Raw genomic sequence first — 18,386 nt, 5'->3', positions numbered from 1 at the left:
AGTCCCGCACAGGAGACTGGTCAAGAAGGTAAGAGCCCATGGAATCCAGGGTGCCTTGGCACATTGGATACAAAACTGGCTTAGTGGCAGAAGGCAGAGGGTGATGGTCGAAGGTTGTTTTTGTGACTGGAAGCCTGTGGCCAGTGGGGTACCACAGGGATCGGTGCTGGGTCCCTTGCTGTTTGTGGTCTACATTAATGACTTGGATATGAATGTAAAGGGTATGATCAGTAAGTTCGCGGATGATACAAAAATTGGTAGGGTGGTAAATAGCGAGGAGGGTAGCCTCAGTCTGCAGGACGATATAGATGGGTTGGTCAGATGGGCGGAACAGTGGCAAATGGAATTTAACCCGGAAAAGTGCGAGGTGATGCACTTTGGGGGGACTAACAAGGCAAAGGAATACACAATGAATGGAAAGACCCTAGGCAAGATGGAGGGTCAGAGGGATCTGGGTGTGCAAGTACACAGATCCCTGAAGGCGGCGGAACAGGTGGATAAGGTGGTAAAAAAGGCATATGGGATACTTGCCTTCATTAGCCGAGGCATTGAATACAAGAGCAAGGAGGTTATGATGGAGCTGTATAAAACACTGGTTAGGCCACAGCTGGAATACCGTGTGCAGTTCTGGTCGCCACACTACAGGAAGGATGTGATCGCGTTAGAGAGGGTGCAGAGGAGGTTCACCAGGATGTTACCAGGGCTGGAGCACTTCAGCTATGAAGAGAGACTGGGCAGATTGGGTTTGTTTTCCTTGGAGCAGAGGAGGCTGAGGGGGGACATGATTGAGGTGTACAAAATTATGAGGGGCATAGATAGGATGGATGCTGAGGAGCTTTTTCCCTTAGTAGAGGGGTCAATAACTAGGGGGCATAGATTCAAGGTAAAGGGCGGGAGGTTTAGAGGGGATTTGAGAAAGAACTTTTTCACCCAGAGGGTGGTTGGAGTCTGGAACTCACTGCCTGAAAGGGTTGTGGAGGCAGAAACCCTCACAACATTTAAGAAGCATTTGGATGTGCACTTGAAATGCCATAGCATACAAGGCTACGGGCCAAATGTTGGAATATGGGATTAGATTAGACAGGGCTTGATGGCCGGCGCGGACACGATGGGCCGAACGGCCTCTATCCATGCTGTATTACTCTATGACTCTATGACTCTATGAAGTGACTGTTGCTGTGTAGACAAATGATGCAGCCAATAACATTGCACAAAAAGCCATGTGATGAATGACCAGTTAATCTTGCAGTGCTGGGTTGAGTAAAGAATGTTAGCTGGAACATCAGGAAAACTCCTTGGGGGGCGAAATTCGGTTACGCCCCGTTTGGGTGTGGTAACCGAATTAGCGCCTCACATTTAGTGCCCGGGGCGGGGGTACCGCCCTGGCTGCTATATTGGGCTTACTGCCCCGACGAGGAAGCAGAGTGCTATCTCGAGTGCTCCACTTCCTCTCGGGCCAGTGTGTGGGGCGCAAAGTGCGGTAGAGCCAGAGCACTGCGCGGCCGCTCCGCGTAGCGCTGATGCATTTCAGCGCCCCTCCCCTTCTGTTTGACGGCCTTCACTAGCCCACCAGGGCGGCGTGGTGTCATGGCCACAGCCCAGCATCAAGACGCAATGTGATGGCGGCCATGGACCATGCCAAGGGCCGCCAAGAGGGGCCGACCTGGAGGTCGGCCAAACTAAAAAATGTCGGCGTGGGGCGCAGCCGGACCGCCCCTTTAATTAGCACCCCGCCAGCAGTGTGCGACCCAGCTCGCGACCCATGAGGCTGTCGCTGACATCGGCAGCCTCATGGGTCGCAGCCGAATTTCGGCCGCGGGGCGCTAAGGGGTCGCATCACTCGGTGATGGCGTCATTGCCGGCGGTGCAGCAACCTGGAGAGCTACCGGCTGGGGCGCGCTGCTATCAGCTAGCACCTCAGTAGCGCCCCGCTGAATTTCTCAGCAGGCGCTATTAGCGCCCCACCCGGGCAATAAGCCCTTTGTGCCCAGTTAGCGCACCCCCAGAGGCGCTAACGGCATGCGCAAATGAGACGAATTTCACCCCCCCCTTATCTTCTTGAAATAGTGCCATGGGACTATCAATATTCACTTGGATAGGTGGGACCTTGTTATCTCCAACAATGTAGTCCCCAATACTGCAATGCAGCCTAGATTATGCCCATGAGTTTTGGTGTGGAGCTGAAAACCACAACTTTCTAACCCCAAGGCAAAGGTGCTACCAACTGAGCCACGTTTACACAAATTTCATCCATTGTTTATCAAGTCAGACAGGCGACTCATTGTAAAAGAGTGCTGAATGGAATTACTGGTTGTATCCTGCTAATTTTGTGATTCAACACTGGTATTCCGTCAATTAAAAATAAATAGCATTTTTATATAAATCTTAAATTATTTAAAGATGGATCAGTAAAAAAAGAAAGACTTGCATTTATACTGTGGCTTATAGGGGGGAATTTTAACCCCAAAGAATGGGTGAGTTGGGGTTGGGTGGGAGGTTAAAGCATTAAAAATCTGAATCCCGAACCCAACCCGCCTCCAACCTGCCCACTTCCGGTTTTAACGGAGGCTGGTGAGAGGTGGGCAGCCAACCCGCTCCCAGGAGGCAGGTGGGCACGTTAAATATAATAATGAGGCTGGATGCCTTGGATTTAACCTGCTTTGCAGGTTTAACTCTGTCCGGCCAGGGTTCCCGGCAGATGCAGCGAGGCGAGGACAACCTCGGGGAACAATCCTTGTGGGCCAGGAGGAGCAGGAGTGCTTTCTCTCAGCCCCCCAAGCTCCCCCACCATCAGCTGCCCCCATACAAAATCCACCCCCCCTGGGGATCGGACCCCCCTGGGGTCAGTGATCAGACGCCCCCTGGGGTTGGGGATCAGACACCCCCCGGGGTCAGGAATTGGACCCCCCGGGGTTGGGAATCGGTTCCCGCCCCCCCCCCCCCCCGACCCCGGGTCAGGGATTGAAAACCCACCCACCCCCGGAATCGGACCCCCCGTGTTGGGGAACAGACACTCCCCAGGAATCGAACCCTCCGGGGTCAAGGAACAGACCCCCACCCCCCCAGGGTCGGGTCTCGCACCTACCTGGGGTTGCGGCCTCTTGTCCAGCGTTCCCCGCCCGACTGGAAGCCAGCCTATCAATCAACCTGACCGCCGGGCGGGGAACCGGTCTGTGACGCCACACGCACGCTGTTACTGTGGAGTTACCCCACAGCGTGTAGGGAAACATGGACTTCTGGGTTTCCCGCGATCTACCCAGCGCCCACCCCCCCACTCCCAGCGGATCTCCATGTAAAAATTCCAGCCATAAATTCCAACTTGTTCAAAACTCAGCTACCCAGCTTTGGCTCAGTAGTAGCTCTCTTGCCTCTGATTCAGAAGGTTGTGGGTTCATACCCCACTTCAGAGACTTGAGAACATAGCCCAGGCTGACACCTCAGTGCAGAGCAGTACTGAGGGAATGCTGCACTGTTGGAGGTTCTGTCTTTCGGATGAGATGTTAAACCAAGGCCCCATCTCCCCTCAGGTGGATCCAAAAGATCCTGTGAGACTATTTGAAGAAGAGCAGGGGATTTCTCTGGTGTCCTGGATAATATTTATCCCTCAGCCAACATTACTAAAACAGATTATCTGGGCGTGTATCTAATTGCTTTTTGTGGGACCTTGCTGTGCGCAAAGTAGATGCCTCGTTTTCCTATATGATAACAGTGATTACACTTCTAAAAATTACTTCATTAGCTGTAAGATGCTGTGGGATATCCTAAAGTCATGAAAGATGCTATATAAATGCAAGTTCTTTCTTTACCCATATCCTTTCCTATGCTAAGTCCCGCTTGCCCATTGATCCTCTCCTTGCTGACCTACAATGGCTCCATGTTCCACGACATATTTAATTCCTCATGCTCATCTTCAGTTCCCTCCATAGTTTCCCCAACCCTATCTCTGAAATTTCTTCCAGTTTAAATCTCTCCTCATTTGGTCTTCCAATTCTGGTCTTCTGTGCATCGCTGCTTCCCTTTGTCACACCATTGGTGTCAGTGCCTTCAGCCACCTCAGCTCTATCTATGAAACTCCCTGCCTGAATCCCTCTGCCCTCCATTTCTCTTTCTACCTTTAAAAACTTTCTCAAAACTCATAAGGACATAATATCATAAGAATTAGAAGCCGGAGTAGGCCATAGGGCCCCTTGAGCCTGCTCTGTCATTCAATAAGATCATGGCTGATCTTCAACCTCAACTCCACTTTCCCGCCCGATCCCCATATCCCGTGATTCCCCTAGAGTCCAAAAATCTATCGCTCTTAGCCTCGAATATGCTCAACAACTGAGAATCCACTGCCTTCTGGGGTAGCAAATTCCAAAGATTCACCACCCACTGAGTGAAGAAATTCCTCCTCATCTCAGTCCTAAATGGCCGACCCCTTATCCTGAGGCTATGCTCCCCTAGATCTAGACATTCCAGCCAGGGAAACAGCCTCTCAGCATCTACCCTGTATGAGTCGGAGATTGTACAGTGTGGTGCCTGGGAAACCTAGTGGAAACGTCAAAGTGAGGAACATGTGGATGAGGGTTTCAGCAGCAGTTAGAATGGAGATTCCAGTTTAAGTCTCTCGATGCCATTTGGTCTTCCAATTCTGGTCTTCCGTGCATCGCTGCTCCCCTTTGTCTTCATCTTTAAGACCAATCTTTTGGTCCCCCTTCTACTTCTTAAAAGTTTTCTCCTTTATTACTCTTATCTTTTTTCTCATCTATGTAAAGAATCTTGGGACATTTTCTATATTCAAGACACTATTTAAATGCAAGTTGTTGCTACATCTCTGAGAAACAATTCTAAGCATGACACATTGAAGTGAAATGCTATAGAGACAAACATAACAGCCAACTTACAGACTTCCAACCACAATTGGAAAATCACCAGTTTTGTACAGCTATTGATTAAGGAGGAATGTTGCCAGGATACAGAGGAACTCCTTTTTCTTCTTCAGACTGAACCACAGGAGCAGGCAAATAGTGGGCCTCAGATTAATGCCTAATCCAAAGGACAATGCCTCCAACAACGTGGCACTCTTTCAACTCTGCACAGAAGTGTCAGCATGGTTTATGCACTAAAGTACGACTTGAACACACATTGACTTGGAGACAAGAGTGCTACCGATTAAGCCAAGCTGACACTTTAGTAGTATTCCTGCTTTGTAGCCCAGGTCACCAAGTTCAATATTGGCAGAATAAGGAGACTGTGTCTGTGTTCCTGCACTGCCTCTGCCTCATAAGTAACATGCAGTAGATGGTTCAGAAGCAATAGACTCACTCTTCTATCTTACTACAAGTGACCATGAAGCAACTCTGAGAAAGGCAAGATTGGCTGGTCCGGGATTTCCTCAAATCTTGTGCCGAAGCAATAACGTAAGTACAGCATGATGCTGATTTTCAGCGCAAAAGATTGAGGAAGTCTGTGTGCAAGTGACAGTTCTGTTGTTCCATTTCCATTGGGACTTCGGGTGTACATTGCCCAAAGTCACTTCATGTAGACCCCTGGCAGCTAGCATAGAAAGATGACTTTCATCCCCCTATTCAGAGTGGATTTGAACTTAAGTAAAAGGACAGATTACTACCCCTAATAGCAAAGGCTTAATTAAGTAAACTGGCTATTGCATATTTTCCAGTCTGGCAAGGCAGAGATCAATGGAGGACGATGAGGAATTTGAGAAAGCTCGTCGGCGCCGGGACCGAATAAGTAATTCAGTCGCAGGTAATGAAGATATTGCTGGAGAACAATTTACATCAGAAAACAGGTACAAGTATTATAATTAACCAGTTTTGTAAAAGAAAAATATCAATTAATATGATTTGGGAGCAAACAGTTGCCAAAAGGGTGGAAGTTAAGAAGCAAAATGCAGTAGTAATAAGGGATTCCATAATCAGGGGAGTAGACAAGCACTTCTGTAACTACAACTCCCAATCCTGAATGGTATGGTATCTCCTGGCTGCCAGGGTAAGGGATGGAATAGAATGGGCGAGAAAGATTCTGGAGAGGGAAGGGGATTAGCCTGAAAACATGGTCATTGTTGAAACCAATAACATTGGAAGAAACAAAATTGGGGTCCTACAAAGGGAGTATCAGCAATTGGGAGATAAATTAAAGCGCACCACCTTGAGAGTAGTAATCTCGGGCTACTCCTGGCGCCACAAGGGAGTTAAATGTGCGTCTGGCGGGATGGTGCAGGAGGGAAGGGTTCTGATTTCTGGGATGCTATGACCAGTACAGAAATGGCCTTTACAGTATGGATGACTTCACCAGATCAAGGCTGGCACTAATGACCTCATTGAGAGAGTAACTAGAATTGTGTGTGTGTGTGGGGTGGGGGTGCTAATCTTGTATGACATGAGGGAGGGAAAAACAAGATGCAGAAGCAGAAAGGAAAGAAAAAGGACCAAGAGTGCAGGAAAGATAGGAGAGAAAAAAAGGGAAGAACAGATCAGAATGGAGTAAAATTCCCAAACAGAAGGGTCAGGTTTGAAATCCATATATGTAAATTCACAAACTATTGTGAATAAACTTGCTGAGCTAGAGGCACAAATTGCAATGGGACGGTTTGAGATCATAGAATTAATAAAGTATTGGCTTAGGCCCGGGCAAGACTGAAAGCTGAATATTATTGGTTACAAAATATTCAGGGGAGATAGAGCAGGAAATAAAAGGATGAGGAATGATTCTCATTCAAAGGTTGATCAAAGATTCTATTACAGAACTGGAACATAGGGATGATGTACTGAATGGTGCAATTAAATGAATGGATGAAAAATGGGCAGGTTCAATTAGAGTCTTCACCGCATGATTTTCCTTCATTTGCTGTGACCAGGTGATCCATAAATGCCCAGGTGCAAAAACAAAATTATCTGTCCCATTGTGTCCTGTTTTGGAAGCCTTACTTTCGGAATGATGCCAAAGCCATGGAGAGGATGCAAAGGAGATTAATTTAGATGATGCTTTAGTTGTGAGGGAAGATTAGAGAAACTGGAGTTCTTTTCATTAAGAGAAGGTTAAGAGGTGATCTGATAGAGCTGATGAAAATCATAAGGGGTTTTGATAAGGAAAATTGCGAGGGGGGTGGGGAACTATTCCCACTGGTGAGTCGACAACTAAGAAGACATAAATTTCAAATCATTACTAAAAGAATGTGAAACTTGCTACCACATGGAGTACTTGAGGCAAATAACATACATGCCTTTAAGGGGAAGCTAGATAAGTGCATGATGGAGAAAGGAAAAAAGGTTATGCTGACAGGGTTAAATGAAGTAGAGTGAGAGAAGGCTCATGTGGAGCATAAACACTGGCATAGAACAATTGGGCCAAATGTGTCTTGAATATAGAAAATGGTCCAATCCGGCCTTGTAAGACAGAGTGGCTTACAATCAGTCTACCTGAGGTACCTCCAGGCCCTTCTAGGCCATAGATCAAAATAGCTTTCACCAGTTCCTGACTCCAAAAGGATCCATTCTGCCTCCAGACAGATCGATCACCTCAGCCTAGTTAAGGTTTGGGGCTTTTCAAAAGGTTTTAAAAGGACGCACGCTAGCATTCAGCTATCGCGAGTTTCACTGAGGATTTTTAAAGATGGAGTTCCCAGGGCAGCCTGGAGACTTCCTGCCAACAGACCCCCTTGATGGGGTGCACGGGCAGAAGATCCACCCAGCACCACCCCCCCGCCATCACCTTTCCAGAAAATGACTGGAGCTTACAAAAGAAGCAGAATCCAGGGGCAACCTGTTTCTACTTGTTTCTGGTCGCTTGAGCAGGGATCCACCCCAGTTGCCTCTTGCAATTTTAAGCCCAAAAATTCTTTCCAATTTTACATAATTGTAAATGAAACAAAAAGCACAATCACATGGCACTCATATGACCATGCAGCATGTAACGATCAGAACCAAAAATGAAAAAAAACATAGGCAGGTAATATAACAACAAAAAACCCAACTTGCATTTATATAGCACCTTTAACATAGAAAGTTTTTGTAAGATTCTTCACAGAAGCGTAAGTAGAGACCCCAGAAAAACCGGCACGAATGTTGTATGAGTGGGACAGCCTCTGAGGTAATCTGAGGTATCACCTTCTGAAGGGATAATTACAGTCCTAGCCCTTTTGGGCAATCCCAGATCAGGCGTATTCCCCAGACGTTCACTCTCAACTTAAGTTAGAGATAGCCGAATTCCACAAGATGCTTAAATGGGTCTAAAGGTTCAGGCTATCTCTCCCTAAAGGAAAGGAATGACTAAAGATGTTACCGTCCTCCAGATAGTACTTTTAATAAGTTGAACTAGACTGTAACCTTCCGGATATTATGAGGGTCCGGAATACCCCCCAGAATTCTGCAACTCCTTACAAAAGAGTGTACAGAATTTGTGGGTTCGCGAGTTTATACAGATTTACTCTTTGAGACAATTCTAAAAATATAGGGCTAGATTTTCAGTATAGGCAGTTTTGGGGCGCTAACCTTAGCGCCCGCCCGAAGTTAGCGCCCGCCCCAAAGTAGCGCCCCGTTGCCGGGAATTCAGTGGCTTCGCCCTAAGAGGCTGGTGGAGCACTAAAAGAGGCATTCCACTACTATCTTTAGGCGCTAAGCCGGCGGTCCAGAGGGATAGCGCCCAGGCGGGGCGCAGCGCAGGTGCGGTCATTTTTGGACTGACAGCAGACCCCGTGGCGCCGACCAGCTCTTAAAGGGGGAAGGGACGAATTGGTCTGCTGCCACGCCCTGCACACTGCAGCCTTGCAAAGAGGCCTCAACACTGCTGCTCAGCCCCAGGGAGTCATGGCAACGCCAGAGAAGGCCCGTCAGCGTGCCCTGCGCTTCTCAGAGGGTGATCTGGACATAATGGTCACAGCTCTGGAGGTGAGGCGCAAGATCTTGTTCCCAGAGAGTGGGAGGAATCCAACCCACCACGACTACACCAAAGCCTGGAAGCAGATCGCCCAGAGGGTGACGTTCACCGGCGATGCCCCCAGGACCCACAAACAATGTCGTAAAAAATACAACGACCTGACCAGGATTGTCAAGGTGAGTAGCCTTTCCAGTCTCCTCCTCATTCTTGCATGTACACCTGACATGATGGGCAAAGGGAGCTGAAAGTCCTATTGGCCAGCCCTCAGCCAGCAGCATTGGGACAGTCATGAGCATCAAATGGCCATTCGGCACTCTACACTTTGGTCAAGCTATTCCACCATGGGAGGCTGTGCACACTACATCAGGGCTTCACTCTGACCAAGCTATTCCACCATGGGAGGCTGTGCACACTACATCAGGGCTTCACTCTGGCCAAGCTATTCCACCATGGGAGGCTGTGCACACTACATCAGGGCTTCACTCTGGCCAAGCTATTCCACCATGGGAGGCAGTGCACACTACATCAGGGCTACACTGCGCATTTACAGCCCGTCCTTTCTCTTGCAGGCTAAAGTAGCCTTTAATCGCCAGGCCCGTGCCAGGGGTGGCCGCGCCAAGCTGCAGAAGCTCACTCGGCTGGAGGAGCGCGTGTGTGTGCTCATGGGAGCCCGTGTGATCGTCCCCACAGCGTGCGGAGTATCCGACCCTCCACTGCCCGGCAATGGTAAGGACCTCGCCTTTTGGCCCTCTCGCGTCACACTGGCCCATCCGAGCTACCTCCTTTGCCACTGTCCCACCAATGCGCTGAATGCCACCAGTCCTAACTCCCTCGCTGACGCCGTCTCCTCACTCTGAAGCTACTCTTGTGCATTCCTGCTTTCAGCTGGTGACGACCAGGACCCTGAAGCTGCCAGTGACAGCACCTCCGAGCAGGAGGAGGAGGAGGAGCAAGCCGGACCATCGGGGGAACAGTCACGTCCCGCAGGAGAGGAGGAAATGCTTGACACCTCCTCACTGGACGAGTGCCTGGAGGAACTGTCGCAGGGCAATGCAGCTTCTGGGACCAGTGGCGTCCAGCCACCCAGGAGCCGTGCGCGTGGCCCGCGGCCTTCCCCCCAAAGGGGGGAAGGATCAGAGGGGAGTGCTGCTGATCGGCACACTCGCCGCCACCAACGTGGCAAGGGTCCCTTAGTTCGGCCCCCTCCTCCCCAGCGGGAGAATCGCGACTCCAGTCCGGACACCTTCACCTCGGAGGAGGTGCGGAAGCTGGATCAGATGGCCGAGGATTCGGACCGGCGCCACACGGAGCTCATGAGCGTGGTGGGGCGCATGCCTGAGGCCATCGAGTCGCTGGCGACCAGTGTGCGCGAGTTCGGGGCAGCAACTGCCGCGAGTGGCCACATGCTGACTGATGCCGTCAAGACCCTGGCGGATGTGATGCGCGCGCACACCAGGACAACAGGGGCACTCACTGCTGCCACACGCGCTGTCTCAGGCAGGCATCGCCAGGGCAGCCGCCGCGCTGGACCATCCCAGCAAGCCGCCCCTCGGCTGATTGTTGCAGATCCTGCAGTGCGGGCCCGGCCGAGTGCCACCGCGCCACAGCACCAGCCAGCGCATCCCAGACGCCAGCTGGCCCACATTGCGCCATCCGTCGCCGCCATTCCCCCACTGGGGCATCAAGGGCAAGCGGCTGCAGCTGATGGTGGCCAGGCTCAGGTGCGCCACTCAGCAGACGGCCCCTCGAGGCCCAAACGCCGTGTAGGCCGCCCCCCAGCGGCATCTGGCGGAAGGGCATCTGAGCCTCAGGCACCTTCCCCCAGCCTCGCAGCAGCCACTGGGCAGAGCTTGCGAAGGAGCAGCAGGCCGGGCAGGGGAGGCAAAAGGCTGGGCAAGGTCTCGCCCTCGCGGGCCACTCAGTAGAGGGTGTGGCCAGCTTTCCTTTTATATGGCGGTGGCCATCTTTATTTTGCCCATGGTTGTGTTGTTGGAGGGCTTATTTTTTGCGTTAGGCCGACGTTGAGGCCCGGTTTGAAGAAAGGTGGAGTGACTCCTCCCCAGTTTGTGGGAGTGAGTCGTTTGTTGGGCTTTTTGTGGGGCCCGTTTATTGTTTTTGGGGATTCATGTGGGAAAGGCTTTTCATTTTTGTGTAATAAAAAATTATCTTTATTCATGCAGTCTCCATGGTTGTTCGTCTTAGTGTTTGTTGGCTTCGCCGGCTGAGGGCTTGCGGAGCGGCTGCATTCATCTTCCCTCATGGCCCCTGGCCATTCCCTGACAGGGGGCTTAGAAGTACCGTGCAATAAGGTGGCGTCGTGCGGCCCTTGGCCCTGGTCGCTCCCTCCTGGGAACGTACTCCTGCTCCTCCTCCTCCTCCTCCTCATGCTCCTCCTGCTCCTCCTCCTGAGGTGCTGGTCCAACGTCAGGTGGCAGTGCCTGAGTCCTGCGGATAGCCAGGTTGTGTAGCATGCAGCAAACCACCACAAATTGGGAGACCCGGTCCGGCGAATACTGGAGAGCTCCTCCGGAGCGATCAAGGCAGCGGAACCGCTGCTTGAGGACCCCAATAGTTAGCTCGATGATGTTGCGGGTGGTTTGATGGCTCTCGTTGTAGGCCTCTTCAGCAGCGGTCCTGGGCGCGCGGAGCGGGGTCATGAGCCAGGTGCACAAAGGATAGCCTTTGTCCCCGAGTAACCATCCGCTTGGGGGAGGCTGTGCCTGGAACATGTCATGCACAGTACTCTGCCGCAGGATAAAGGCATCGTGGCTGCTGCCTGGGAAGCTGGCATTGACTGCCATGATGCGCTGCTTGTGGTCACAGACCAGCTGCACATTCAGAGAATGGTAGCCCTTCCTGTTGCGATACTGCTCGCCATGCTCCAGAGGGGCCCGCAAAGCCACATGCGTACAGTCAATGGCGCCCTGCACCAAGGGGAATTCCCCGAGTCTGGAAAATCCCAATGCGCGCTGATGCTGGCTCTCCAGGGCCATGGGGAAGGAGATGAATTGGCTTCTCCTTCTGAACAGTGCTTCGGTCACCTGGCGGATGCAGCGATGCGTGCCGTACTGGGAGATGTTTGCTATGTCCCCAGCAGCGTATTGGAAGGAGCCGGTGGCATAGAAGTTCAATGCCACCGTCACCTTCACTTCCACCGACAGAGACGTCCTGCCCTGAGCTTTGGCCGCAGATCTCGGCGAAGCAGGTGGCAGATCTCTGCAATCACCTCCTTTCGGAATCGGAGCCTTTTAACACATCGCACGGCACTCATGTTTAGGTAGGAGCGCTGCTGGCGGTATAGCCTGACTGGGTAAGGCCTACGTGGCCGACGCCTGTAGCCCCCTCTGCCTCTAGCCAGGGCTGCCCCTCTCACAATGTGTCTGCGAGCCCTACGGACATGGAGCTGCAGCTCCACGTTGGCACCCCATGCAACCCCCATCAAATCCTGGCAAACACTCAAATTTCCAAAAGGCCACTTGCAGCGCTCTGGCCTGAGTCCAAAAATACCTGAGCTCTTGCTGCTTGAAACCAGTTAGCTATCCTCCTTGTTGTGTCTCCAGAAATGCGTTGCACAAGAGTGTTTTCTGAAAAAAGGCTGGCCTTTATACTGGAGAGCACGTCCCCTTTAATTTGCGCCCCCCGGGGCCCGCGCTGGTTGTGTTGCGTTCCTTTTTCCAAACGCTCCGGCCGCCAGCCGCACAATGGGGCGGTCCGACTGAAGTTTGGAATCGGGGCGCACAAAGGGCGTTGCACGAGGATGTGATGTCATTTTCTGCGTGCGCATCCGGGCGGGCGCTAAACTTTGCGCCGGCGCTAACGGGCAACTTAATTTGGGGCGGGGCGCAAACTGCGCTGCGCACGGGCGCTACACGCATAGCGCCCGAAAATCACTTCTCTTAAGGCGCTAACTGCTGGCGCTATCAACTGAAAATCTAGCCCATATAGTTTTATTTAAGAGCCGACATTCAGTTAACATCTGTTGAATCAGTCACAACATTAACAATTCAAAATACAATTAGCTTACATTTCTTATTTCTCAGAGATCCTTATTCTCAAATCTTTATTTCATTACATTTCTTATTTCTTACTTATTTCTAAATCCAGAACATCCACCAAAATCAATCACTTTGACCTCCCGAGACTCATAGTTAAAGACTTACAGAGATTCCTCTGAAGAGTTGAGAAACGCTTTGCCCATTCAGCGAGTTCTGACTTTCTATTAAAAAGGTCTTATTTTTATACCCTTTTGGCAGTGGTTTCTTCTTTGATGTTCTCTGCTGATGTCAGCTAATTGTCTTTATTGATACCTCTTTTGAATGCTTTCTATCTTACTATCAATTCAACTATTGCATGCATAATTATTTCTCTACCTTTAGGTGTTCCAAAAACCATCATAAAAACAATGACAACAATGGTTTCTGTTTGATGTCATTCTTACTGAAGATTCTTCATTCAATTCTTAATATTGGCTTTACTGGTTTTTTGCAGATATTGTGACCCCGTTCTGCTCCAAGTTTAATACAAACACAATGCAATTGCTTGGTGTCTCTATTGAAGTCATATTTTCAAAGCCTTCTTGTTGGTATTATATTTACAATATGTAAATCAAAACCACTTTAACTGTGTGTTTACTTGTTTTCTAGCTATCTCAATTGGTTGCATATATAATTGTGTTTCCTGTCTTATTTGATGTTACTTTTACAAAGGCACATGGTTTAATCAATATTTTATGTTCTTGTTCGACGTGTTGGTTTTTAACACCTCACTTGGGTCTTCCATTGTGTTACATCCAAACTCTAGACTCTTCGGAAGCAAGTCTTTGCTTTAGTTTCTTGGTCAATATCCCTTTCCCATTTCAAAGCCTGTTTACAACTTTGTTATCAACTGATCTTTATCTCAGAAGCCTGTTCTCTGTTTACAGCCTTGTCTGCTGAGACTTGTGTCTTTTAAACCCAGTATGTCTTTTATTAATAACTAGCTGGGGAGCCCCGCGTTGCAAGGGCAATTTTGGGGCGCGAGGGCAATTTTGGGGCGTTTGGTCTCCCTGCCCCTGTGTGTCCCCCCTCTCCTTGTCATGTCCTCTCCCTGTCCTATCCCTCCCTCCCCTCTCTCCCTCCCCTGCCCTCTCTCCCTCCCCTCCCCTGTCTCCCTCTCCCCCCCACCCCTCCCCCACTCCCCCGCTCCCCCACTCCCCTCTGTCCCTCTCTCCGGCCCCTCCCCCTGCCTAGCGAGCCCCGCGTTGCGAGGGCAATTTTGGGGCGTTTGGTCTCCCTGCCCCTGTGTGTCCCCCCTCTCCCTGTCATGTCCTCTCCCTGTCCTATCCCTCCCTCCCCTCTCTCCCTCCCCTCCCCCACTCCCCTCTGTCCCTCTCTCTGGCCCCTCCCCCTGCCTAGCGCCTGAGGTCCGGTGCCGTTGCTGAGGTCCCCCGTGTATTGCGCGGCTGATGGACGGCCGCTGCGTGCGGGCGGCGCATGCGTGGTGAGTGCGGGCGGCGCATGCGCGGTGAGTGCGGGCGGCGCATGCGCGGTCAGTGCGAGCGGCCCGCGGGAGCCGGCAAGGCCGTTAGCGAGCGGGAAACTTCGGGCGGCGCGCCCGCGCTCCGTCCGCGACACCTGAGAGGGGGAAGTAGAGAGAGACAGAGAGGGAAGAGGAGAAGGAGAGAGAGGGAAGAGGAGAAGGAGAGAGAGAGAGGGAAGAAAGAGAGAGAGAGAGAGAAATTTTTTCAGCTTCAGGCCCCGAGTCCCCCCTGCGCGAGGGTGAGGAGGAGGGGGGGGGGTTGCTAAACACAATATAAAACTCAAATAAATTGTTAATTAATTGCCTAACACATAATTGAAATATTTACCTTAGTTCCCTAACACACAGAAAGTGTAGGGGGAAAAAATCGTGGAAAATCAAGATGGCGGCCACTCACCTCGGTTCAGAAGGATAAGGCCCGCCCACACACGCACCGATTGGTCGACCGGTCAGGTCACCGAAGCGTAGGATTGGTCAATCGTCGAGTCACTCGACACTCAACTGTAGGAAGACCTCGACGTCACACGGTCGCTAATGAGATGCTAATGAGCGGAACACTGAATGTTTTTGGGATACCGCGGGCGGGATTTTTGTCCGGCCGAAACGTAAATACGCCTATGACCGGTCCAGAATCGCAAGCTTTCTTTTGAGGCGACGCGCGCGTCGGTACGCTCTGTAACTTCCAAACGTATAGAGACCAGGCGGACAGACAGACAGACAGACAGAAGAGCCGCTTTATATATATAGATACTAGCTGGGGAGCCCCGCGTTGCGAGGGCAATTTTGGGGCGCGAGGGCAATTTTGGGGCGTTTGGTCTCCCTGCCCCTGTGTGTCCCCCCTCTCCCTGTCATGTCCCCCCTCTCCCTGTCATGTCCTCTCCCTGTCCTATCCCTCCCTCCCCTCTCTCCCTCCCCTCCCCTCTCTCCCTCCCTCCCCTCCCCTCTCTCCCTCCCTCCCCTCCCCTCTCTCCCTCCCTCCCCTCTCTCCCTCCCTCCCCTCCCCTCTCTCCCTCCCTCCCCTCCCCTCTCTCCCCTGTCTCCCTCTCCCCCCCCACCCCTCCCCTCCCCCCCACCCCTGCTCCCCCACTCCCCCACTCCCCTGCTCCCCCACTCCCCTCTGTCCCTCTCTCCGGCCCCTCCCCCTGCCTAGCGCCTGAGGTCCGGTGCCGTTGCTGAGGTCCCCCGTGTATCGCGCAGCTGATGGACGGCCGCTGCGGGCGGCGCATGCGCAGTGAGTGCGGGCGGCGCATGCGCGGTCAGTGTGAGCGGCCCGCGGGAGCCGGCAAGGCCGTTAGCGAGCGGGAAACTTCGGGCGGCGCGCCCGCGCTCCGTCCGCGACACCTGAGAGGGGGAAGTAGAGAGAGACAGAGAGGGAAGAGAAGAAGGAGAGAGAGGGAAGAGGGGAGAAGGAGAGAGAGGGAAGAGGAGAAGGAGAGAGAGAGAGGGAAGAAAGAGAGAGAGAGAGAAATTTTTTCAGCTTCAGGCCCCGAGTCCCCCCTGCGCGAGGGTGAGGAGGAGGGGGGGGGTTGCTAAACACAATATAAAACTCAAATAAATTGTTAATTAATTGCCTAACACATAATTGAAATATTTACCTTAGTTCCCTAACACACAGAAAGTGTGGGGGAAAAAATCGTGGAAAATCAAGATGGCGGCATCTCACCTCGGTTCAGAAGGATAAGGCCCGCCCACACACGCACCGATTGGTCAACCGGTCAGGTCACCGAAGCGTAGGATTGGTCAATCGTCGAGTCACTCGACACTCAACTGTAGGAAGACCTCGACGTCACACGGTCGCTGATGAGATGCTAATGAGCGGAACGCTGAACGTTTTTGGGATACCGCGGGTGGGATTTTTGTCCGGCCGAAACGTAAATACGCCTATGACCGGTCCGGAATCGCAAGCTTTCTTTTGAGGCGACGCGCGCGTCGGTACGCTCTGTAACTTCCAAACGTATAGAGACCAGACGGACAGACAGACAGACATCGGGACAGACAGAAGAGCCGCTTTATATATATAGATTAGAAATCTGTTCATGGTATCATGTATTTCTCTGAATCATGGCTATTCCTTCACAACCTTGTTTAACGTACCTTGGTTTCATTCTGGTTCTACTCCATTTAATTGGACCCCCCTCTGTTTTGAGTTTACAAATGAGAACCTGCAGAAAAGTTTGCAAGAACTGCCCTTGCACACCTTCCCTGGAAACATCAGCAAAGCAAGTGCATGTAAACATGATCTTGACTTTCTTCCACAACACTTCACCAAGTAGGCTCCTTTGTATTACTTGCTGTGGTAGATGGTTTCCTTGCAGCCATTTCTTCCAGTTTCATTGGTTAACTTGCTATGGCCTCCTCTTCAAACCCTCATGCTGGCAGCATGGTTGACATGACTGCAAAAAATAAACCTCACTACACAGGCAGTGTCTCCAAGCCTTGGTAAATGTAATTTTTTTTTCATGGAAAAACCAGGGTGAAGGGGCAAAATTCATGCTGTGGAACATCACCAAAATTAAAAAGAGAATACAAGATAAATCATGAAGTTATGATGAAGTGACGCCAAAGTTGAATTTTGAAAACCTATAGAAGGTAGGAAAGACTAAAGGAGACAAGGAATTCCAGTTTTTAGGCCCTGGGGAAGAACAGGTTGGAGAAGAATGCAGAGATAAATTCTGATTTTAGTGTAGCTACAACATGTAGAATATCATATTCGGAGTTTAGAAGAAACAGGAAGGGAGAATTCAGAGCAGGAGTAAATTAACGTAGGGGTCTATGAGGCCTGTGCCCAAGGGCCCCAGCCAACTATGGGGCACCTGGTAAAACTCACCTAAATTCAGAAAAAATAATCGAGCATTTAAAAATACTGTCAGAAGGGGACAAGGCAGAGTTTGTGTTTAAATGAATCGGAGTGGGGTGGGGGAAGGGATTGGGGTTTGTACAGGGTGCGCAGAAGTCCCTGAATGTTCCTGGTGCCCAGGGCCCCAAGAATTCATAGATTCAGAGATGCATTGGCCATAAGACCATGAATAAAGTAGAGAAAGACAAGAAAGGTTGTGCCAGAAAGAGCAGTGCGAGGCTAGAGGTGAAAGAGCAATTGCCGATCAGATGAACAACTTTTTCTTGTATGCTGACCAGGAGTGTGAGAGAGGTTTCAGGTATTAAGTGAACTTGGGCTTTACAGAAAGTTAAGAGTTGTTTTTTGGGTCTAATGTCAAAGAATGTTTTATTTATGATTATCGCTGGATAATGGTGCTTCCTAAGTTTATGCCGTCAAATTTTATAAGCTGTTCAATTTGCTACCCTTTATCACAAATCAAATATTTGAAGCATAGATTTTAGGAAAGCTCTAATAATGGACATTTCAATCTTTATAATAAAATTATACAAGCAGCAAATCACTTGAAACTTTAATGGGTTGTTTGTTTTTTTGCTGCGCCTTCATCTTGTTAATTATTTTCACAGTGGAGTGCTTTAGAGTGATAGAATGGCCTCTCACTGAACGAAGGCCAAAACAGAGCCACTAAAATACCCATTTCCTCCTTCGGCTCAATGGAAAAATGAAAACTTGGCTCCAGTCCAAATTTATACTTAGCTGCTGAAAGTGAGCTTGAACCTTTCAAAGCTCGGAGCTGGCCTGGGTCGTCCAAACAAAATCTATTCCTACCTAACAGCAGAATGGTGCTTTCTAAGGTTGCAGTTATGCTGTGGAACTGATCCAACATTACTAGATATACATTGAACAGTTTGCAGTCAGCAGCCTTGGATTTACACCATGGGCCAGAATCCATACCCTTGACGGCAGAAGGAAGCTCTGTGCTAAGCTCTCCCGGCTACTAAATTTTAAATGTTTTGAATGGGCAGGCAGGTGCATCTGGTTCCTGAAATCCATTTTCAAACCTCTGCTTTAGGTTATAACCTTCCAACAGCTCCCTTTTTAAACTGACACGGAACCGCTCTGTAGTTACACTCTGCACGGTGTCAAACTCACAAGA

The 18,386-nt window shown here is 50.5% G+C and overlaps 1 protein-coding gene across 6 annotated transcripts in view; it reads left to right on the top strand.

Annotated features, from left to right (window-relative positions):
- Window positions 1–18,386, top strand: part of LOC147105258 (uncharacterized) — a 159,091-nt gene that overhangs the window by 54,145 nt on the left and 86,560 nt on the right. For 5 of the 6 annotated variants that reach the window (XM_086011431.1, XM_086011433.1, XM_086011432.1 and 2 more), the window contains one exon: window positions 5,663–5,791. The exons of the other annotated variant lie outside the window; for it this stretch is intronic. In XM_086011431.1, coding sequence (XP_085867557.1) covers window positions 5,663–5,791 — 129 coding nt within the window. The remainder of the gene's footprint in view (window positions 1–5,662; window positions 5,792–18,386) is intronic. 6 annotated transcript variants of the gene reach the window in all.

The sequence above is a fragment of the Somniosus microcephalus genome, chromosome 18, assembly GCF_052327205.1.
Source record: "Somniosus microcephalus isolate GS21.2 chromosome 18, FLI_Smic_1.0, whole genome shotgun sequence".
NCBI lineage: Eukaryota > Metazoa > Chordata > Chondrichthyes > Squaliformes > Somniosidae > Somniosus > Somniosus microcephalus.
The sequence above is the reverse complement of the archived record's forward strand: the minus strand, read 5'-3'. Positions and strand labels throughout refer to the sequence as shown.